This window comes from Hemibagrus wyckioides, linkage group LG10 (genome assembly GCF_019097595.1).
Source record: "Hemibagrus wyckioides isolate EC202008001 linkage group LG10, SWU_Hwy_1.0, whole genome shotgun sequence".
NCBI classification, from domain to species: Eukaryota; Metazoa; Chordata; class Actinopteri; order Siluriformes; family Bagridae; genus Hemibagrus; species Hemibagrus wyckioides.
This window is the reverse complement of record NC_080719.1, coordinates 11,530,210-11,553,820: the sequence shown is the minus strand read 5'-3', so window position 1 is coordinate 11,553,820 and position 23,611 is coordinate 11,530,210. Positions and strand designations below refer to the sequence as shown.

General features: G+C 41.8%; 1 protein-coding gene across 5 annotated transcripts in view; it reads left to right on the top strand.

Annotated features, from left to right (window-relative positions):
- The first annotated feature begins 8,739 nt into the window (after positions 1-8,739).
- The window catches only part of LOC131360752 (arf-GAP with coiled-coil, ANK repeat and PH domain-containing protein 2-like), a 33,950-nt gene continuing 19,078 nt past the window's right edge, over positions 8,740-23,611 (top strand). For 4 of the 5 annotated variants that reach the window (XM_058401447.1, XM_058401450.1, XM_058401448.1 and 1 more), the window contains exons 1-8: positions 8,740-9,123; positions 13,990-14,047; positions 16,864-16,983; positions 17,932-17,985; positions 18,685-18,743; positions 18,850-19,033; positions 20,164-20,208; positions 20,325-20,420. In XM_058401447.1, coding sequence (XP_058257430.1) covers positions 9,071-9,123; positions 13,990-14,047; positions 16,864-16,983; positions 17,932-17,985; positions 18,685-18,743; positions 18,850-19,033; positions 20,164-20,208; positions 20,325-20,420 — 669 coding nt within the window. In that variant the 5' untranslated portion in view covers positions 8,740-9,070. The remainder of the gene's footprint in view (positions 9,124-13,989; positions 14,048-16,863; positions 16,984-17,931; positions 17,986-18,684; positions 18,744-18,849; positions 19,034-20,163; positions 20,209-20,324; positions 20,421-23,611) is intronic. The other variant, XM_058401449.1, reaches the window with a different exon arrangement.

The window sequence follows — 23,611 nt, the reverse complement described above, 5'->3', positions numbered from 1 at the left end:
TGGCTGCACACTCCGTCAGTAGTAAATAAAATATCTGTTACTGGTACTGAAATGTTAATAATTGTATTTACCTTAGATCAATAAACACAGTTCATAGAGGCAGGCAAAATTTTTTTTTCCATTTTGTTGAAAATGACGTAATTCTGAGCTAAGTTGGATGCAGCATTCGTTCTGTGCTCAGCAGTGACTCTTTTTTCAGTGTTCATCCTGTCCATGTGATGGATGATGTTTAAAGTGTTTTGGATAATGAATTAGTTAACTGCTGATGTTAGCGTCTAATGCTTTAACTCTACGGACCAGTCGATAGCTGAGCATTTTAAAGATAATCTGTCTTTATTATGTAGCTTCTACAATCAATGATGTCAAATTAATTTTCATTTATACTAGAACAAAGAGGTCTAATTCAGGGACTTTGGAAGTAGTATATGAATTTCATTCATGTAAACTGCACACTTCATTTCCTGTCATTGCTTAGGGAAAGATCGCATACGGTTAACATGTGACATGAGGATATTTTTCAATTGTGGTTCTGTAATTTCTGAACATGCAAAAAAAGAAAAAGATTTTATAATAAATGCAGCACTGGAAAAGTTATATGTGTCTAAAAACATGTACATTTCATGTGGGGTTCGTGTGGCTTTTCATGTGCAAGGGATTTGTGATTGCATGTTTTAAATATCTTTATTAAATTGATAATTTGGCAATTTTGCAAAACTGGTAGATAAAAAACTTACCTTATTTGTTAGCAGCATTAACCTTGTAGTTCTACTACAATTCCAGGCATTATAGTGTAGATGTAAAGTGTTAAAAGGTTGCACTATTACTCCCAGAAGTCTTTTTTAGTGCTGTAAAAAAAAAAAAAGATGCACAAACCAACAGGAAATGCTTTGTGTTGATTAACGATTAACGCAAAGCAGACTGCAATTCTGCAGCCATACCCTATGCAAGCTAATTAGCGTAGGTTGCTAATGTGGTTTATTGTTTATTACATTTGGCTTGCTAACAATTATATAAAAAATGAGTCTAGTAGCGTAAATGCATGAACATGTACATGAGCTTTTCATGGCGTATTTGTGAACTGAGGAAACATAACAGAGGTATATAACATGCTCAGTAACATCCCTGATTAATACCATAGACCAATTCAGATCAGATGTGTCACGTAAAGATTCAATTCCATTTTTATCTTAATTTTTTGTCTAGCTGTGGAATTGGCCCTATACCACAAATGATTAAAGAATAAACAGTTCTCTTTCAAAAACAACAACAAAAAAAATCAGAAGATATGTAAATTCATCTAAATCTAACTGGTAATCGAATATGGTCATCATACATACAGACAAATGTTTCACTAACACTGGTTAGATATCAAGTTTATTGAAGATATTATCACTAAGGAAGAAGCCTGCCCTATCTGCGACTTCTTTCGTCCACCCTGGGGCTTCTATCATTCAGGTTGGAGCTACTGCCACACAGCCTGGAGCATCGTTCATCCAACTTGGGATGTTTTTTGCCATGGTATATAAAGGAGTTATAATTTTCCAACCATCTGATTTTGACGATACTGCGGCAAACCTCAAAGAAAATCTGAATAACAACGGACAGTTCCTCAAAATCTATTTTAAATTAATTTGATTAAATTGCATTTTTTAAACATAAATACTATTAACTGACAGGGCATGAGCTGCACATACACATACACACAGTTTACATTATAATATAAAGTGTCATTCTACTTCACCCAAAACATCACATCATCCTACTGAGGCTCAGGTTCACACACACACACACACACAGTAGATCTGTGCTGTAATGCTGTCACCTGGTGGTGAAAGTGGTTACAGTTTTTTAAAGAAAAGATGACTATTCTGGTTCATCACGTTTTTGTCAGAAGATTGGTCTTCTTCTGACCAGTTTATGGCACTATCTAGCCCTGCTGTTATTTGCCCAGCTTGAGCTTCTTCCACCCATGCTGGGGCTTCTTTTGCCTAGTTTGTGGCTTCTGCAGCTTCTTCCACACATGCTGGGGCTTCCTCTGTGTAATCCCGTGCTTCTTTTGCACAGCCTAGTGCTTCTTCCTTGCCAGGCGTTTTCTTCCACGCATCCTGGAGCTTCTTCCTTTTATGTCTTTATGCTTCTTACACTGGTGTTTCTTATACCTAACTTGGGGTTTCTTCTTCTCTCAGGCCTGGAGCTTCTTCCACATGACATGGAGGTTCTTCCACCTGACATGGAGCTTCTTCCACCAAATCTGCAGCTTCTTCAACGCATGCTGGGGCTTCTTCTTCTGTTACCATGCATAGGGATTCATCTGCATAATCCGGTGATATATTCCATATCTCGGCATGCTCTGTCCTGGCTGAATGTGTGTTTGGAACCTCATCTTATTACCGTGATATCCTTTGTTTTGTCCTAGAAATTCTTTCTGTTCTGTTTTGAGAACATGTGCCGAACACGGACACTCAGTGACAGTTCCGCCTTCCATATCTTAGATAGGCCTTTTCGTAGTAAACTCACAAAACTGCCAGTGAGCACATCAACCATCATGTCTGTCTCGGCTGACATCTTTTGTTAACCTAGAGATAATAATGAAGATTATACCTTTCTTCTGTATAAATACTCTCTGTTCATTTCATTAAATTTTGTAGAGTTTGCTATTCAATCTGTGAGTTCTGCGACTCAATTTTATTTGTATAGCACTTTTAACAATGAACATTGTCTCAAAGCAGCTTTACAGAACATAAGAATCAAAAAACATAGTGAAAAAAAATCCTAGATTTTAGACAAAATCATCCCCAGTGAGCAAGCTTCTCTTAGTGAACCTGAAAATTCTAACACCCGGTGCTTCTTTTGCTCAGCATATTGGGGTTTTCTTTTACACATCCTGGAACTCTGCCCAGCCTGGAGCTTCCACCTGACATACAGCTTCTTCCACCTAACCTGTAGCTTCTTCCACCTGACATGCAGCTTCTTCCACCTAACCTGTAGCTTCTTCCACCTAACCTGTAGCTTCTTCCACCTGGCATGGAGCTTCTTCCACCAAATCTGCAGCTTCTTCCACACAGCCTGGAGCTTCTTCCACCAAATCTGCAGCTTCTTCTACCTAACGTAGTTTCTTCCACTTGACATGGAGCTTCTTCCACCAAATCTGGAGTTTCTTCCACCTGACATGGAGCTTCTTCCACCAAATCTGTAGCTTCTTTCACCTGAAATGGAGCTTCTTCCACCAAATCTGCAGCTTCTTCCACACAGCCTGGGGCTTCTTCCACCAAATCTATAGCTTCTTTCACCTGAAATGGAGCTTCTTCCACCAAATCTGTAGCTTCTTTCACCTGAATGGAGCTTCTTCCACAAAAATCTGTAGCTTCTTCCACACAGCCTGGAGCTTCTTCCACCAAATCTGCAGCTTCTTCCACCTAACATGTAGCTTCTTCCACCTAACATGTAGCTTCTTCCACCTAACATGTAGCTTCTTCCACCAAATCTGCAGGTTCTTCCACACAGCCTGGAGCTTCTTCCACCAAATCTGCAGCTTCTTCCACCTAACATGTAGCTTCTTCCACACAGCCTGGAGCTTCTTCCACCAAATCTGCAGCTTCTTCCACACAGCCTGGAGCTTCTTCCACCTAATCTGCAACTTCTTCTACCTAACATGTAGCTTCTTCCACCAAATCTGGAGTTTCTTCCACCTGACATGGAGCTTCTTCCACCAAATCTGCAGCTTCTTCCACACAGCCTGGAGCTTCTTCCACCAAATCTGTAGCTTCTTCCACCTGACATGGAGCTTCTTCCACCAAATCTGCAGCTTCTTCCACACAGCCTGGAGCTTCTTCCACCAAATCTGCAACTTCTTCTACCTAACATGTAGCTTCTTCCACCAAATCTGCAGCTTCTTCCACACAGCCTGGAGCTTCTTCCACCAAATCTGTAGCTTCTTCCACCTGACATGGAGCTTCTTCCACCAAATCTGCAGCTTCCTCCACACAGCCTGGGGCTTCTTCCACCAAATCTGCAGCTTCTTCCACCTAACATGTAGCTTCTTCCACACAGCCTGGAGCTTCTTCCACACAGCCTGGAGCTTCTTCCACCTAATCTGGAGTTTCTTCCACCTGACATGGAGCTTCTTCCACCAAATCTGCAGCTTCCTCCACACAGCCTGGGGGTTCTTCCACCAAATCTGAGGCTTCTTCCACCTAACATGTAGCTTCTTCCACACAGCCTGGAGCTTCTTCCACCAAATCTGCAGCTTCTTCCACCTAACATGTAGCTTCTTCCACACAGCCTGGAGCTTCTTCCACCAAATCTGCAGCTTCTTCTACCTAACATGTAGCTTCTTCCACCTAACATGTAGCTTCTTCCACCAAATCTGCAGCTTCTTCCACACAGCCTGGAGCTTCTTCCACACAGCCTGGAGCTTCTTCCACCTAATCTGGAGTTTCTTCCACCTGACATGGAGCTTCTTCCACCAAATCTGCAGCTTCCTCCACACAGCCTGGGGGTTCTTCCACCAAATCTGAGGCTTCTTCCACCTAACATGTAGCTTCTTCCACACAGCCTGGAGCTTCTTCCACCAAATCTGCAGCTTCTTCCACACAGCCTGGAGCTTCTTCCACCAAATCTGCAACTTCTTCCACCTAACATGTAGCTTCTTCCACACAGCCTGGAGCTTCTTCCACCAAATCTGCAGCTTCTTCCACACAGCCTGGAGCTTCTTCCACCTAATCTGCAACTTCTTCTACCTAACATGTAGCTTCTTCCACCAAATCTGGAGTTTCTTCCACCTGACATGGAGCTTCTTCCACCAAATCTGCAGCTTCTTCCACACAGCCTGGAGCTTCTTCCACCAAATCTGTAGCTTCTTCCACCTGACATGGAGCTTCTTCCACCAAATCTGCAGCTTCTTCCACACAGCCTGGAGCTTCTTCCACCAAATCTGCAACTTCTTCTACCTAACATGTAGCTTCTTCCACCAAATCTGCAGCTTCTTCCACACAGCCTGGAGCTTCTTCCACCAAATCTGTAGCTTCTTCCACCTGACATGGAGCTTCTTCCACCAAATCTGCAGCTTCCTCCACACAGCCTGGGGCTTCTTCCACCAAATCTGCAGCTTCTTCCACCTAACATGTAGCTTCTTCCACACAGCCTGGAGCTTCTTCCACACAGCCTGGAGCTTCTTCCACCTAATCTGGAGTTTCTTCCACCTGACATGGAGCTTCTTCCACCAAATCTGCAGCTTCCTCCACACAGCCTGGGGGTTCTTCCACCAAATCTGAGGCTTCTTCCACCTAACATGTAGCTTCTTCCACACAGCCTGGAGCTTCTTCCACCAAATCTGCAGCTTCTTCCACCTAACATGTAGCTTCTTCCACACAGCCTGGAGCTTCTTCCACCAAATCTGCAGCTTCTTCTACCTAACATGTAGCTTCTTCCACCTAACATGTAGCTTCTTCCACCAAATCTGCAGCTTCTTCCACACAGCCTGGAGCTTCTTCCACACAGCCTGGAGCTTCTTCCACCTAATCTGGAGTTTCTTCCACCTGACATGGAGCTTCTTCCACCAAATCTGCAGCTTCCTCCACACAGCCTGGGGGTTCTTCCACCAAATCTGAGGCTTCTTCCACCTAACATGTAGCTTCTTCCACACAGCCTGGAGCTTCTTCCACCAAATCTGCAGCTTCTTCCACACAGCCTGGAGCTTCTTCCACCAAATCTGCAACTTCTTCCACCTAACATGTAGCTTCTTCCACACAGCCTGGAGCTTCTTCCACCAAATCTGCAGCTTCTTCCACCTAACATGTAGCTTCTTCCACCAAATCTGCAGCTTCTTCCACACAGCCTGGAGCTTCTTCCACCAAATCTGCAGCTTCTTCTACCTAACATGTAGCTTCTTCCACCTAATCTGGAGTTTCTTCCACCTGACATGGAGCTTCTTCCACCAAATCTGCAGCTTCCTCCACACAGCCTGGGGCTTCTTCCACCAAATCTGCAGCTTCTTCCACCTAACATGTAGCTTCTTCCACACAGCCTGGAGCTTCTTCCACCAAATCTGCAGCTTCTTCCACCTAACATGTAGCTTCTTCCACACAGCCTGGAGCTTCTTCCACCAAATCTGCAGCTTCTTCTACCTAACATGTAGCTTCTTCCACCTAACATGTAGCTTCTTCCACCAAATCTGCAGCTTCTTCCACACAGCCTGGAGCTTCTTCCACCTAATCTGGAGTTTCTTCCACCTGACATGGAGCTTCTTCCACCAAATCTGCAGCTTCCTCCACACAGCCTGGGGGTTCTTCCACCAAATCTGAGGCTTCTTCCACCTAACATGTAGCTTCTTCCACACAGCCTGGAGCTTCTTCCACCAAATCTGCAGCTTCTTCCACCTAACATGTAGCTTCTTCCACACAGCCTGGAGCTTCTTCCACCAAATCTGCAGCTTCTTCTACCTAACATGTAGCTTCTTCCACCTAACATGTAGCTTCTTCCACCAAATCTGCAGCTTCTTCCACACAGCCTGGAGCTTCTTCCACACAGCCTGGAGCTTCTTCCACCTAATCTGGAGTTTCTTCCACCTGACATGGAGCTTCTTCCACCAAATCTGCAGCTTCCTCCACACAGCCTGGGGGTTCTTCCACCAAATCTGAGGCTTCTTCCACCTAACATGTAGCTTCTTCCACACAGCCTGGAGCTTCTTCCACCAAATCTGCAGCTTCTTCCACACAGCCTGGAGCTTCTTCCACCAAATCTGCAACTTCTTCCACCTAACATGTAGCTTCTTCCACACAGCCTGGAGCTTCTTTCACACAGCCTGGAGCTTCTTCCACCAAATCTGCAACTTCTTCCACACAGCCTGGAGCTTCTTCCACCAAATCTGGAGTTTCTTCCACCTGACATGGAGCTTCTTCCACCAAATCTGCAGCTTCTTCCACACAGCCTGGTGCTTCTTCCACCAAATCTGTAGCTTCTTCCACCTGACATGGAGCTTCTTCCACCAAATCTGCAGCTTCTTCCACACAGCCTGGAGCTTCTTCCACCAAATCTGCAACTTCTTCTACCTAACATGTAGCTTCTTCCACCAAATCTGGAGTTTCTTCCACCTGACATGGAGCTTCTTCCACCAAATCTGCAGCTTCTTCCACACAGCCTGGAGCTTCTTCCACCAAATCTGCAGCTTCTTCCACACAGCCTGGAGCTTCTTCCACCAAATCTGTAGCTTCTTCCACCTGACATGGAGCTTCTTCCACCAAATCTGCAGCTTCCTCCACACAGCCTGGAGCTTCTTCCACCAAATCTGTAGCTTCTTCCACCTGACATGGAGCTTCTTCCACCAAATCTGCAGCTTCCTCCACACAGCCTGGGGCTTCTTCCACCAAATCTGCAGCTTCTTCCACCTAACATGTGGCTTCTTCCACACAGCCTGGAGCTTCTTCCACCAAATCTGCAGCTTCTTCCACCTAACATGTAGCTTCTTCCACACAGCCTGGAGCTTCTTCCACCAAATCTGCAGCTTCTTCTACCTAACATGTAGCTTCTTCCACCTAACATGTAGCTTCTTCCACCAAATCTGCAGCTTCTTCCACACAGCCTGGAGCTTCTTCCACACAGCCTGGAGCTTCTTCCACCTAATCTGGAGTTTCTTCCACCTGACATGGAGCTTCTTCCACCAAATCTGCAGCTTCCTCCACACAGCCTGGAGCTTCTTCCACCAAATCTGCAACTTCTTCCACCTAACATGTAGCTTCTTCCACACAGCCTGGAGCTTCTTCCACCAAATCTGCAGCTTCTTCCACACAGCCTGGTGCTTCTTCCACCAAATCTGTAGCTTCTTCCACCTGACATGGAGCTTCTTCCACCAAATCTGCAGCTTCTTCCACACAGCCTGGAGCTTCTTCCACACAGCCTGGAGCTTCTTCCACCTAATCTGGAGTTTCTTCCACCTGACATGGAGCTTCTTCCACCAAATCTGCAGCTTCCTCCACACAGCCTGGGGGTTCTTCCACCAAATCTGAGGCTTCTTCCACCTAACATGTAGCTTCTTCCACACAGCCTGGAGCTTCTTCCACCAAATCTGCAGCTTCTTCCACACAGCCTGGAGCTTCTTCCACCAAATCTGCAACTCCTTCTACCTAACATGTAGCTTCTTCCACCAAATCTGGAGTTTCTTCCACCTGACATGGAGCTTCTTCCACCAAATCTGCAGCTTCTTCCACACAGCCTGGAGCTTCTTCCACCAAATCTGTAGCTTCTTCCACCTGACATGGAGCTTCTTCCACCAAATCTGCAGCTTCTTCTTCTTTTGGTCAGCCCCTAGCTTCTTCCACCCAAATGTTTAATGGAATCCTTTATACCAACTCCCATCAGATTTTTTTCCTATTCTATTATTTGTTTACTATTTTATTAATCTGTATCAATATAATATTTATCATCAATTATACCAAATATTACAGAGAACTCAATGACTCACTAGGCTACGAAATCTCCCGGATGAAACCCCTATCTGTGATTTGTCCAGAATACCTGCGCGTTGCTCGAACGGAAATGTAGTTTATTAACAATAAACAGCCTACAGAACCAAGTGACGTCATAAGCCCAACCCCCTCCTCTTCGCGCACCCTGCCCACTCAACTCCCGCCTTCTGTGCTACGATTGGCTGGTGCTTAACACGCACCATCCAATCATCAACGAGTTCGTGCGGCTAAACCACTTAACCAGAGGCGGGATTTGCCGGAATGCGGGTGGGAAAACATAATATACAATCCACCTTCTTGGCAGTAGTGACCTGATCCAATTTGAGTTCCTGTGGGCAGCGGAGTGAAGAAACTTGTTTTAAAATCCAGCGCTGTTTTTAAGTTGTGGCAAAGCTTCTTCATAGTTATATATGTTCCTTGGATTTATTTTCAATTTAATCAGCCAGCCAGCAGCAGGGAGGCTAGCTGGGGTCTTGTTTGTTGCTGAGGTGGTTAAGCTGGTCTGTAAGGTTTGGACTGGCTAGCTGAGCTAAGCTTCGCTTTATAGAAAACAGAAATAAAGAAATACACTTTTATTTTTGTGTGAACTAAAACTTCAACAGGCGAACATGAGGATCACGGTGGATTTTGAGGAATGTCTCAGAGACTCTCCGAGATTCAGGTAGGAATATGTTCGGCTTTGTATTTATAAATATATGTGTTTTTTTTGGCTATTTTTGTCCGGGAATGTAAAGTCCTGACTGAGTAAACTAGATGAACGACGAGTTAAAGTCCGCCGCGATACTGTCACGCGCTCCGATTAATCGTCGATATTTGTTCAGAATATTCTGTAATCGTTATTTTGGGTTTTTTTCCCCCCGGCAGTCTGATTACGTCATCAGATCGACTATTTTATATAAAAAAAAAAATTCTTGGAAACCGAATAATTTTACATCTGTCTCGATTGTTTTTATTTATTTAATTTTTTTGACAGTGCCTTTTATTCTGTTCTCTTTGCCTGCTTCTTTCTTCCAAGTACTGAAATGATCTACGTGTCTGTCTGTTTGTTTGTCTTATTTGTTTGTTTGTTTGTTCGTTTGTGTTTTCCAGAACATTTGATTAGTCAGATGATGAGGTGGGGTTGTTGATGAACTGAAGTTTTCCATAAAGGAGACATTTTCTTTAATATTTTTGTGGAAGGAGTCTCCATTGTCAGTGTTGTGTAATAGCAGAAAGTAAAGCTGTAACATATTGTATATTCACATTAGAGAGTATCAAAGCAAAAGGTTAGTGGTTATTTTCTGCCTAGGTTTTAGTAAGGAGTGCCATTTAAACTGAGATTTTCTAAATTATATGCAAATTAGGAATGATGCCGTGAAGAAGTGACGAATCCGAAGCTCGAATGATTCCTCAGTCCTATAATGGTGTGTGTGTGTGAGTCAGATGTTTCTTCAGTTCCTGGATCACATTTTTAGTTTACCTACAGTTTGTTTCCATGTACTGTTCAGTGCAAAGTAAAAGGAAAGAAAACCATGTGAATGATCTTACCCTGTCATTTCCAACCTCTACCTCTCATGAAATGTGTAAAGAGCCATTCTGAAGAACGAGAAAGCTTCGATGTAGCAGAGATTGTTGGGTGAGAGTGTGTTGCTTGCACAGTTAAGAGTTGTGTAGACTTTGCATACTCCTCTGAGATGCAAAGTATTGAAGCCAAGCAGCTGCTATACTGCCGTTTTGTGCTGATTTGATATGTTGATGTATGATTTGATATGTTTGTTGTTTGATATGTTGATATAACATTTGATGTTATGTGTTAAACAAGTTTGACCTACTTTTCAACACGGCAGTGTACAGTTTGGGATGTGGCCACTACCGTTTTTTTCTCCCTATTTTTACTTGCTGATGAGTGTGGTGGTGTGGGGTTTGGGATGTAGCCACTGCGTCTTTCCTGTATTTCACACAGAGGAAGTGTTGGTCCGCCCTCGGCTCAGGCTTTCCAGGCTTTGTGAAGTAAAGAATGACCTCCTCCCTCGTTCCCCTCTCCCTCGTTCCCCTCTCCCTCGTTCCCCTCTCCCTCGTTCCCCTCTCCCTCGTTCCCCTCTCCCTCGTTCCCCTCTCCCTCGTCCTCTTTCTAGTATCTCAGAGCACAGCTGCACAATAAGGAGCAGATGTTTAGAAAGTTGTTTGCAGGAAACACTGGAAAGTTTTTTTTCCCCCTGAGTTTTATCAGTAAACACCATGACTCCAGCAGCATTTTTGTCCTTTTTCTTCTTCCCCAACATTATTTCATACAGCAATGGATAAATGTGGAAATGTTTAAACCCTTCTTATGTATTACATGCCTTTACTTCATGACCGTTACTTTAAAACAAAACAAAACACTGAATGAAACCATCTTGCACTAGAGCAGCATGGTCTTAAACCACATTACACCACAGTGTTGCAGGATTCTGATCATTCAGGTTTATATCTATTTGATTATTAGAGTAATAGCTTATTCTTAGGGACTTTGAGTACCTTGAACACTCTTCAAACAGATAAATCAGACAAGTGAAGTGTGTGGGTGTATATAAACACACACACACACACGCTGCTCATTTAAGGGAACACTTAATCATCGCAGTATAACCTCAGGTCAGTATAACCTCTGACAGTTCTTTCTCGACTGATTTGTCTCTAGTGTTGGGTTTGGGTCCTTGTCACTACTTGATTTAAGTGTCCTCTTAAATTTTTCGTGCAGCCCACACACAGATCAAGCATAACAGTATTAAAACCACTGACAGATGAAGTGACCGTGATCTCATAACAATGGCACCCCTGAAGGAGATATACTATGCAGCAAGTGAACAGTCAGCAAGTGTAAGGCCAGGTTGTGATGGCCAGATGACCGGGTCAGAGCATCTCCAAGACAGCACGTCCTTCTGTGGTGTTCCCAGTATGCAGTGGTCAGTACATACCAAAAGTGGTCAAAGAAGGACAACCAGTGATCCACAGCAGGGTCATGGGGGCCCGAGACTCATAGTCTGTCTGGTCCGATCCGTCAGAGAAGCTGCTGTAGCACAAATAGCCGAAAACATACTAGCTATGATAGGTGGAAGAGCAGTTTCAGTGCCTCATGGGTGTCTTGTTTCAGGGCTTTACTTTCAGCTGGTCCTGCTTCTTAACAAACAAGAGAAAATACTATACACTTTTTTAATAAAATGCAACATCATTTGTCAACCAATGTAATATATTTTGTTATCTAATATTATGTGCATTTCAAATATATGAATGGGATGACCCCGCCCACCCACGCATATACATACACACACACACACACACACACACACACACTTGTTGGACCAGCCTGTATGAAATCCTGAAGTGGTTTCTCTGAGAGTGACAGCTCAATGGACTTTTGTTTTCACTTTATATTCTTTTTTATATTCATATTATATTATAAAAGTCATGTCCCTTTAGAAACAGGTTGTTATTTAACAAACAGAAAAAATGTAATTATTGATATGGTGAAATTTTCTTTTAGGATTTTTTTTATTACAATTTATGAAACGTTACCTGCCACAAACCCTGCCCACTTCTGTTCTGTGGTGCATGATGGGAAATGGTTAGTACAGAAAGTCCTCCTCTCCACACATTATGTTTTCTGATTCACAGCTTCCATTTAAAAAAAAAGCTAAAAGTGACCTCATGAGAGCCAATGCAGATTAAAGTCATGGCCGGCTTTAGAGATAAAACAATGATATCACTAACAATAAATTTCTCTCTGAGATAAACATGCCCATAAATGTGAGTGTGGACAAACAGAACTCTGCATTACAATACCATTTCTGTTCTCATTTCCAGAGGATTTCGAAATGGGGTGAAAGTGCTGAGTGTGGAGGAATCTGTGAAGAAATGCAGGCTGTGTGTGTGTGTGTGTGTGTGTGTGTGTGTGTGTGTGAGAGGGGCTGCATGATTATGACAAAAATCATAATTGTTGATTATTCCCTTGAAATTGTAATTGTGATTATTAATTACGATTATCACAATTTATATTAAATAGTGTTTTGAACAGCTTTATACCAATGTTTGAAGCAACTGCATGCCATATTTTATAACATAAATATTTTTTAACTTGGTGAATTTTCTATCCTACTTCTTTGAGGGTGGACTCTTCAGAGAGTATCTTTTCCAATAGACAGAACAGCCGAATGATGGAGTCTGTTCTGGTCCATTATTCACCTAAGTCATGTCTGTATTTTAACTTAAATACTGCATTAGTTGAATAATAGAAAGTCATGATGTTCAGACTGTAATGTCTTAGTGCTTTAACAGTTTATATTTTATTTAGATCTATCTTTAGGCTTATTTAATTTAAGGCTTTTGTACGTCTTGGGTATGGAATAATATTCAAAAGGGTCCTATATGTCAGGGGTTTTCAGAACCAAAGACAGTGGGCCTCCTTTTTGACACAACATACATTTGTTAGCCGACTTTTAACAACTGTGTTAACGTTAAAAATGAAAAGTTAGGCTATTATCTGAATAATAACATTGTTGCGTTTTCTGACCATTTTTTTTATTGCTGTCACGCTCAAGGACTGTAAGGTATTTGTCATGTGGTGTGAAAGTGGCGCTGTGCAGACCGATAGATGTAGAACATTAAAGTATCGCAAGAGCGGTTCTAGAGCGTATTCGAGTGCACACACTCGCGGTACTCTGTCTCTCTCCATCTGTCTCTCTCTCTCTCTCTCTCTCTCTCTCTCTCTCTCCGTCTGTCTCTCTCTCTCTCCATCTCTCTCTTTCTGTCTCCATCTGTCTCTCTCTCTCTCTCTCTCTCTCTCTCACACACACACACACACACCTCTGTTCAGTATACACTACAGCCTTGCTGAATTCTGGATTATGATTTGTCAGAAGGTTGAATCATTTTCTATGACAGCAGCTCACAGGAATGCAGCTGCCAATTGTTAGTGTTTCTTTTTAGTAACAACATGCCCAGTATGTAAATTTTATTATGGTATTAAGTTTTCTGTAGGCAGATGTTTATTTAACATGTATAGTATGAATTGCCATTGTCAGAGCTTTGTATGACTCAGAGGTAACAACTTTGTTGTTAAGTGGTAAGTGTTGCTTCACACTTCTTTGAGGTTTGTCTGTTATCTTAGCTCCGTTCAGACGCCATCGTCACGTTCCGCTTCAAATCCTCATTAACGCGTACACTCTTCAGCCCCCTGCTTTCATGCGCGTGACCTCGTTTTAATGAGACGGCTCATTAAGATAAGGTCACAGACATCAAATTCATTAAAAGCTATTTTTTATTTGTTTGATAATCTATTTATCATTTTAACACCCTTCACATTTTTTTTAAATGTATGTCCTGCGCTTAGTGCTGTAATTTCGGTATTCCTTTAAGACATTTGAGGTTCATTCGCTGAAGCAGACACGAGGTGTGAGTTTAATTGGAGAAAAAAAAACCTCAAACGTAAATGAGGGGTTATTTGGTCAGGTCAAGTTATTGGTGCACAAAACTTTATTTCTTTTCTTTTTTTCCCCTCTCGCCAATGCAGGGCCACCATTGAGGAAGTGGAGGGAGATGTGTGTGAGCTGGAGTCCAAATTAGATAAGGTAAGTTCAGGATTATGGTACATGTGTTTTTCTCTGTTAAACTGTTTCCTCAGTGTCCCTCACAGGGCCGTCCCTTGCCATGGATTTAGCTACTACATCAATGACGCATAAACTTGACACTGAACATGCTGGGTGCTGTGTGTTCCTACATTAACACCACATTTATTATGCAGACTAGATATGAAAAACACTGCTGTTCAGCTTCACTGGATGAAAAGGTCGGGTGGGTGGTGCTATGTGTGCAGACTTGGTAGGCAGTGCCTCGTGTACAAAAAGCATCCTGTAGCATCTTAATTAGCCTAATATGAGAAAAAATATAATGAGTATGGTCATTAAAAATGAGCGTTGAGTGTTTTGAATTGTGCACACAAGGGTATTAGTTAGCATGGAGCAGTGAGGCGAGCACAGAGTAATGGCCAAATCCTTTCTCTTCCTCTTTAATTCCACTGTACATCATGCAATCACGTATGTCCACGTTTTATCCCTGCCTCATAAGCAGGTACTGCTGTAAGCTTGGTGCTTAGGCCTGCCAGTCAATGCATTCAGCTATATATAATTTTAAAATGTTGATCATGTCTGTTGTCTGTTGCTTATTTACATCTTCATTCAACATTTTTGTTACATTTATAATCAAACCTTTGCTTTCTGAGTACATTACACTGCTAAGTTGTTCTAATGATGTTGACCCATTCCTCATCTAATGCATTTATGATGAGGTAAAGGAACATCGATGGATTCTAAAGAGAAGCGGTGCAAGCATTTCAGCAAGAGCCCAAGCAAAGCAGAAATGAAAGTTGGCGAGTGTGCGCTATGTTGTTCAGCGCAGCTTATTGTTTGAAAGGTTTAAGTGACTCACATTCTCACTTCCCCTTCATGCCAAGGAAGGATATTCTCACAGCTCTCAAAGAACAGGAGGAGGAGGAGGAGGAGGAGGAGGAGGAGGGACACGCTTCTGAAATTAGCTTCTCTGCAAACCCCAAACACACACACTGATCCGCTTGAACGCTCCTAAACAGTGACGACTAGCGCTGGGCGATATGATAAAAACGTCATAAAATTCCACGACATTTTTTACAATTCACAAATCTGTATCATAGATCTCAGTAACCTTCACAAAATTAGCTTGATAGTTTTATTTAATGACTACTAATAATTGAAGAACACAGTAAATTTGTCCAATTTTGTACCAGTGGGCATGTGGATGTGTTCAGAATGAACCAATCATATTCAATCGCATGTTCAAAAGGAATTATTATACATCTCTCATCAGTTAAACAATTTTGATTAATCATGAGTAATGATCAGCTGTTTGTTTAGGATTTTCTTTATATCATAGTTTCTTTCAATTGCTGAAGCCACGGCCTGCAAAGAGCTTGCAAAGCATGCATGGTATCTCACTTGTTGAAAGATATCAAACAAGGTTAAGCCAAAAAACCTACCAGGGAGGCTGCCAAGGGACCTATAACAACATTAAAGGGGTTAGAGAAATATCTGACAAGTACTGATTACTCACTGCATGTGCTAACAATCTCACATATTCTTCACATGTCTGGGCTGTGGTGTAGGGCGGCTAGACAGAAGCCCTTTCTCAGAAAGAAAAACAAAAAAAGAGACAAGAAAAGAAAATCATGAATAACTACAAACACCAGTCAATTTTAGTGAATAATTCATAGACAGACAGGCAGACTTTATTGATCCCATGAAGGAAATTTTTGAAAAGGGTTTTCGCATATCCTAGCTTATTATCAAGCTGGGGTCAGAGTGCAGGGTCAAGCCATGGTATGGTGCCCCTGGAGCAGGTGGGGTCAAGGGCCCAACACTGATAGCTTGGCAGTTTGGAGGCTTGAACCGCAACCTTCTGATCAGTGACCCAGCGTCTTGACCACTCAGCCACCACGTCCATAATTATCTGCTAATAAGCTGAAAAGGGCATTTGACCTTTCTGCATCACAGTGACCCACAGCATATAACCTAATTAACAAAGGAATGGCGTAACTAAAAGAAGTTCAGTGTTTTGTGAATGCCCTAGACAAAACCTGGACCTGACTCCAACTTAAAAAACCGTGGGATGACTTGAAGCAGGTTGTTCACAGGACATGCATCTAAAGAATCTAGAAATTTTCTCCAAATAAGAGTTAAATATTGCCAAGTCTAGATGTGCCATGCTGATAGACTCTTAATGATCTGCCGGATTCATGCTTAGTTTTCCTCAAAGAGCAAATAAACAGAAAAGCAGTTCACTTTTGTTTAAACTGTTTTAGCTGGGTTTTTTGTTTGGTGTGTGTGATTTACACACTGATTGAATGATGGTTGTTTATTTGTAGTTTTTCCAAATGTATTTTTTGGGGAGAAAATATGACCGTAAATAATCCATGTCATTTCCATTCATTATTCTTCCCAGTCAATGCTGAAGACTTGTTAAGGATGTGTGTGAAACACATCAGTGCAAATGGATGAAGCCCCGCTTCTCGCATGTGAACACCATTTTGTGTTTTTCGTCGGTTGTAGTGCTGCTGTATTTGATTGCACAAAAATTCAGAATAGTCTAATTCAGCTGTGTTTTCACATCTGTTACTTTGAGTCTGAATCAGTGGTTTGTTTGCTATTTAGTTTGGTTTCACAATGCAGAGCCAAAACGTTGACAACTTGAAATGAAAAATAGAAATATTCTTCCAAAACCATTGCATTTGTTGGTAAGAAGTATGGAATATTTTTAAGTATAACTTCGTAATAATGAGTAAAAATGGAATATTTTTTTTATGGAACATTTGAAATTATTTTTAAATACTTTATTTATTTTTTTCTTTTTAATAAAGTTGGTGAAGCTGTGCATTGGGATGATCGACGCTGGAAAAGCGTACGTCACGGCCAACAAGCAGTTTGTGAACGGCATCCGTGAATTAGCACAGCAGTCAGCTGAAGATGAGGTCATTGAGGTGAGGCGCATTAATTCTGATTCTGATTGGTCAAAAGCTGTTGGTACCGAGACATATTGTTATAGCTACACTCACCAGCTTTTTTTTCTGTATCTGGAAGTTAACAAATGCACGTCATGATTTTTACAGGGCGTTGTTGATTGCAACTCCTTTCAGAAATATAAATCAAAATAATTAATACACTATATTGCCAAACGTTTTGGGAAACCCCTCCAAATCATTCAATTCAGGTGTTGGCCTCTTCCAGTGAAAGTTCCAGTGAAAGGAACTCTTAATGCTTCAGCGTACCAAGATATTTTAGATAATTTCATGCTCCCAACTTTGTGGGAACAGTTTGGGGATGACCCCTTCCTGTTCCAACATGACTGTGCACAAAGCAAAGTCCAAGACATGGATGAGTGAGTTTGGTGTGGAGGAACTTGATTGGCCTGCACACCGATAGAGCACCTTTGGAATGAATTAGAGTTGACCTCAAACCTGATAGAACACCTTTGGGATGAATTAGAGCGGAGACTGCGAGCCAGACCTTCTCGTCCAATATCAGTGTCTGAACTCACAAATGCGCTTCTAGAGGAATGGTCAAAAATTCCCATAAACACACTCCTAAACCTTGTGGAAAGCCTTCCCAGAAGAGTTGAAGCTGTTATAGCTGCAAAGGATGGGGCAACTCAGTATTATCTTCATGTGCATGTAAAGGCAGACGTCCCAAAACCTTTGGCACTATAGCGTATAAAATATATACTTTTTCCATATCAGCTTTTTAAATCCATTTATTTGGAACAATTGTCAAACAAGTGAATGAGCTGTTACTATAAAAACGATAACTTATCAATAGAGTGCAATTAATCAACACCTTTTGACCAGTCACAATCTAGAATTCAACAGCAGTGTGCTGTATGTGTTATTAAGAACGGAGGACAGTTCTGATGTTTTGTTTTGTTTCCACAGTCGAGTCTGACGAAGTTTGCTGAGAGTTTGCAGGAGATGACCAACTATCACACTGTAAGAGAACCAGAGCCAAGACGTGTGTGTGTGTGTGTGTGTGTGTGTGTGCTGGAGTGCCTGCCTGTGTGTGTCTGCATGTGTGTTATATTTTTTCTTGGCCTAGAAGTGAACGATAAGCAAAATAATCAGGAATGTGAAACTCAGGAAAGAGAAGCTGTGTAGATGGTGGAATGTCGGGTTAGAAAGGGTGGGGGTGTGTGTGTGTGTGTGTGTGTGTGTGTGTGTGATGAGTCAGAGTTTAAATGTGCATTAAAATCAGCTGACTCTGGTTAGAGCTCTCATTGCATGAAACCAAGCACATGATCTGAAGAGCACATTGCATTGTGGTTACACACACCCATCAAACACACTCACTTATTTTTTTAAAGGACCTTTATATTTATATATAGCTTTATATTTTCTATGCTTTTCTCTTATAAACGGGGTGATTGAAAAGGGGAGGAGATATTTTTTAAATGTAAAATGTGTTTAAAAGTATTTTAAATGTGTAATATTTGCTATTCATTTATTCAATCATTTTTTTTTTTGTCCAGAGATAACCCCAAACTTATACTACACTGTTGAATACCGAACAATACACTTAACTTGCCTGAAAAACACAAAACTGTCTCCATTTCCTGGACTTGGCTTGACATCATACAGATATATTTGTTCCGAATGAGGAATGAGGACTGACTCATCACTCTCTGTTAACAGATTTTATTTGACCAGGCACAGCGCTCGATCAAGTCACAGCTTCAGATGTTTGTGAAAGAGTAAGTACTGAAACTGTTCCTATCTGTATACTACACTAACAATATTAATACCACCGATGACTGATGTATGCTCTTTTTTTTTTTCCGTATGTATGTGTATTTTCAGGGACCTGCGCAGGTTTAAGGAGTCAAAGAAGCAGTTTGATAAAGTGAGCGAGGAGAAGGAGGCAGCACTGATAAAGAACGCTCAGGCTCCTAGGAATAAACAACATGAGGTGGAGGAAGCTAACGCTATCCTCAGCGCTACACGCAAATGCTTCCGTCATATTGTCCTGGATTACGTCCTCCAGGTAAACACACATCTGCAGCGTGCCAGGATATAGGATGAGTTAGTTTCACTAGATTGATTGGGGTTAGGGTTGATAGTGTTACTTAGGCTTTGCTGTCAGCCAGATGTTAAGTGTTGGACATGTTATTAGAGTAATGGACTACTCACTGTCTTGCATCTCTGGTATAAACCTTGTTTACATTTGGCAGTACAGCATGACATGAAAGAGCTAACATTTGTATTGCAACAGTCGGATTTACATTAGTTTATTTCTGTTAAAAGTTATTTTCTTACCTATATAGTAGTTTATGTATGATGAAGCATAAAGTCTGATGCTATATAGCAGACTATATCTATTAAATCCTTTTCAGGAGCTCGTGTAGACACTGTGTGTAAAATAATGCCAGTGCCATTGTAGTGGACGCGACGGAAGCAGACGTGCCTTGGTTAAAATGCTGAAATGCTTGTGCAAGTAGCCTATTAGAATTAACTTTAGTGGTTCAAAACACCTTTTGAGAAATTTTAGCAACTACAACATAGTACGCTGCTACTCAATATTACACATTATTTTACAAAAAATTAACAAACGACCTGTGAGTCTGGAATGATTGACAGTATTTTAAAGTCTAAAATATTAACTGCCCCTAGAAGCCCTGCCCCTTTCTACCCTTCTCACATTAATGATGTTTCAGCTCAGTTGGAAAGGTGCACTTGAGCTCAACATCTTGAGTTCATTCCTGTAAAATAAAATCTATCAGTGTAGTGTGTCTTTAACTTGGCAAACATTACATAAATATCAAGTAAAGGTGAAGAGTCTGGAGTGTGCTGTTTAGTATACACTCCAGCAATAAGCCTTAAGATAAAGATTTCTGTAAAACATTTATGGAAGGAGTCTCCAGAGTGAGGACTTTGTAACAGTCAGAGGTAAAAAATGTAAATGTACATTTTTGTGCTTTATTTTAAGAGAACTGCTATCTGCTATAACAAGTGAAAACAGTTTCACCGATGTTCCACAACATGATATCTGTCTTTATCTATATCTCTGTCTGTATGTTTATGTATTTCTGTAGTGTAACAAGAATGAAAAACTTAGGAATGTGCAGACAACTTTTGGTGGTGCCAGTAACTCTGCTTTCTTTTCTCTCTGTATAGATTAATCTTCTACAGTCCAAGAGACAATCAGAAATCCTTAAATCGGCAAGTATATTTACCTTTACTGACAATTACATTATTACTAAATGTAAATTCTCGGGCACAACTTGTTTCATTGTTTCTTACACCTTCTCTTCTATTTTTTGTAATCTGTTATTCAGATGTTGTCCTTCATGTATGCCCACCTGACCTTCTTCCACCAAGGTTATGACCTGTTCAGTGAACTTCACCCGTTAATGAAGCACCTCGGGGGACAGGTACGGCCAAGCTTCTGCTCCTTCTTCTCAAATCTTTTATCAAATTCCATTTCACTGAAACACATTTTAGTTGTAGCTTCACATATTAGAGAAATAGTAACATGATGGCATTGTTAAAAGAGATGAGTGCACTAGAAGTTCACTAGGGTGTAAAGTCACTGAAAAGTGCACTATGCTAGTAAGTTGTTTCTAAATACACTGCTCAGAAAAATTAAGGTAACAATTAATCATCAGAGTATAACAGTTAATGGATATCAATCTGTTTAGTCAGGAGGCATAAGTGAAGCATCAGTTTTACCTGCTTTGGTGCAAATGTAAGTGACAACAGGGTCACTGGAGACGCAACAGCAACACAACCCCCCAAAAAAGGTTTTGTCCGTTTCTCTCTTTGTCCGTCCTGACTGATTTTCTCTAGTTTTGTATTGGGTTTTTTTTTTTTTTTTCGGGTTCTTGCTACTATTTGTAGCGTGAGGCAGTACCTACAAACCAATCAGATTGCACAGGTAGTCCAGCTCCTCCAGGATGGCACATCCATACGTGCCTTCAGAAGGAGGTTTGGTGTGTCTCCTAGCACAGTTTCAAGAGCATGGGGGAGGCTATCAAATGAGCAGGGCTGGACAGGGCCATAGAAGAGCCACAACTCGGTGGCAGGACCAGTATCTGCTTCTTTATGTGAGAAGGAACAGGAGGAGCACTGCTAGAGCCCTACACAATGACCTCCAGCAAGCTATTGGTGTGCATGTTTCTGACAAAATTGTTACATGAAGGTGCTCGTCTACTAGGATATCCTCTATTGGGAACTGTAAGCACAGCACAGCCCAGCACCATGCAGCTCGAATGACCTTTGCCAGAGATCTCCATAATTGGCAGGTTCAACATTGGCGGTTCGTTCTTTTCACTGATGAAAGTAGGTTCACACTTAGCCAGTGTCAGACTTGAAAGAGTCTGGAGATGCCATGGGGAGGGTTTTGCTGCGGGGCGTTGGGGGGGGGGGGGTATCCACGTGCTAGCCAGCGGTACCTTTTCTGTTGTTAGGTATGAGGATGAAATACTCAGAACCGTTATCAGACCACCAGACATGATGGTGCAGTGGGCCCTAGATTCCTCCTTGTGCATGACGATACCAGGCCTCTTGTGGTCAGAATGTCTAGGCAGTTTCTGGATGAAACTGAAATGAGAACTGGGAGGAGATCCCAGAACACCATACGCCATCTCATTGGGAGCATGCCCAGATGTTGTCAGGAGTAATCTTCTTTTTTTTTTTTCCCCTATTTGACCAGAGAAACCTGCTCCAAAAGGTTGGGGATCCCCTGCAAACTTCAGCTTTTTATGTATTGGAGAAGAGGCTTCTTCCTTTTACAGCAGCCTTTCAGACTATGACAGTTGTAGCAGTCTGTTAATAGTGGCTGTACACATTTGGTAGCTGCTGCCACAAACACCAGTTCTTTTGTTGTTGTCTAGGATTCCCCTGATCCATTCAGACCAAAGCTCATTCATCTCTGCGAGTTAGTTCCTTTTAATATCTGCATACAATTGTTTGTACAGATGTTTGTTGTACCTGTGGTTGTTTGGAAACTGCTCTTAAGGAGGAAGATGATTTGTGGAGGTCCATAGTTATGTTTTTCTGAGGTCATGGTAGACTTGACTGGATTTTACATGGTATCAAGGGGAAAATCACACTGGCTCTTAGGTTTGTGAGAATTGTTGAGAGTATTGGGGAATCACCTATAGATTCCAACTTAATGGCTTTTAAGTCAGCTTGTAAGGGAAAATCTGGTGTATACAACTTTAAGATACAAACTCTTTGTAACTCATAATGTATGTTTATTTTATATTTATTTTGTATCCTTTGTTATCTTCTATTTACAGCACCTTATACACTACTCACAAAAAGTTAAGGATATTTGGCTTTTGGGTGAAATTTATGGAAAATGTAAAAAGTTCACGCTACAGTGATATTATATCATGAAATTAGGGCATTTAAGTAGAAGCATACAATGGTGATTTCCTCATCACAAACAATTTATTGAAACAAAAGCCAACAAGAGTGGTGGGTATACCACAACAAAAATGTCAATGTCATGTGCCCTTGACCATCAATTACAGCTTGACAACGACGTCTCATGCTGTTCATGAGTCGATTTATTGACTGCTGAGGCATGGCATTTCACTCTTCTTGAAGGCCGGCCCTCACGTCATTGAGGTTCTGGGGTGCAGGGTTACGAGCCTCTACACGGCGACTCAGCTGATCCCATAGGTTTTCTATGGGATTCAGGTCTGGAGAAAGTGCAGGCCACTCCATTTGAGGTACCCCAGCCTCCAGCAGCCGTTCCCTAATAATGCGACCTCTATGAGCTGGAGCATTGTCGTCCATGAAGATTAGGCCTGTGTTGTTCATGCAGGGGCACAATGACTGGATTAATGATGTTATTCAGGTAGTATTGGCTTGTCACTGTACCATTCACAAGATGCAGGGCAGTTCTGTATGCAGGTCGTCTAGCACGCAGACCACGCTGATGTAAACGGTTTCGAATGGTCTGTCGTGACACTTGGGTGCCTCTCACCTCCCTTAAATGTGCCTGGAGTTGACTGGCATTCATCATCCGGTTCCGCAGGGCACTGTTCACAATGAAGCAGTCATCAACGTGGGATGTGGCCAAAGGACGTCCACTTCTATGCCTTTCTGTGACTCTTCCAGTCTCTCTGTATCTCTGTCGCAACCTGCTGATGACCCTCTGTGACACTAAGCTCAGTGGCCACTTCCCTCTGAGAACATCCTGTTTGAAGCCTCGCAATGGCGAGGTACTGTTGATCAATTGTTCGGTGTTGTCTTGGTCTCATGATGTCAAAATGTGAACAGCATGATGAAGAGGACTGTTTAAATACCAATTCTAAATGAACCAGAAAATTTATTGGTCGATTCATGGATCAAACACCAGTTGTGAATTTTGCCGTTAAGCACCTTGTTAGAGAACAGCAAGTTATGCAAAAAGTACTGAAACACTGAACAGTTGGACATGTGCATTCAAAAGTGTAGAGAAGGTCAAATTAAGTTCACCTGTAAAGGTTATAGTGCATTTTAGGTGCATCCTGAAATTTCACCCGAAAGCCGAATATCCTTAACTTTTTGTGAGTAGTGTATGTGTTAAATGTGTCTGACTTCAAGCCCACCATCAGTAAGCCATAGTTGC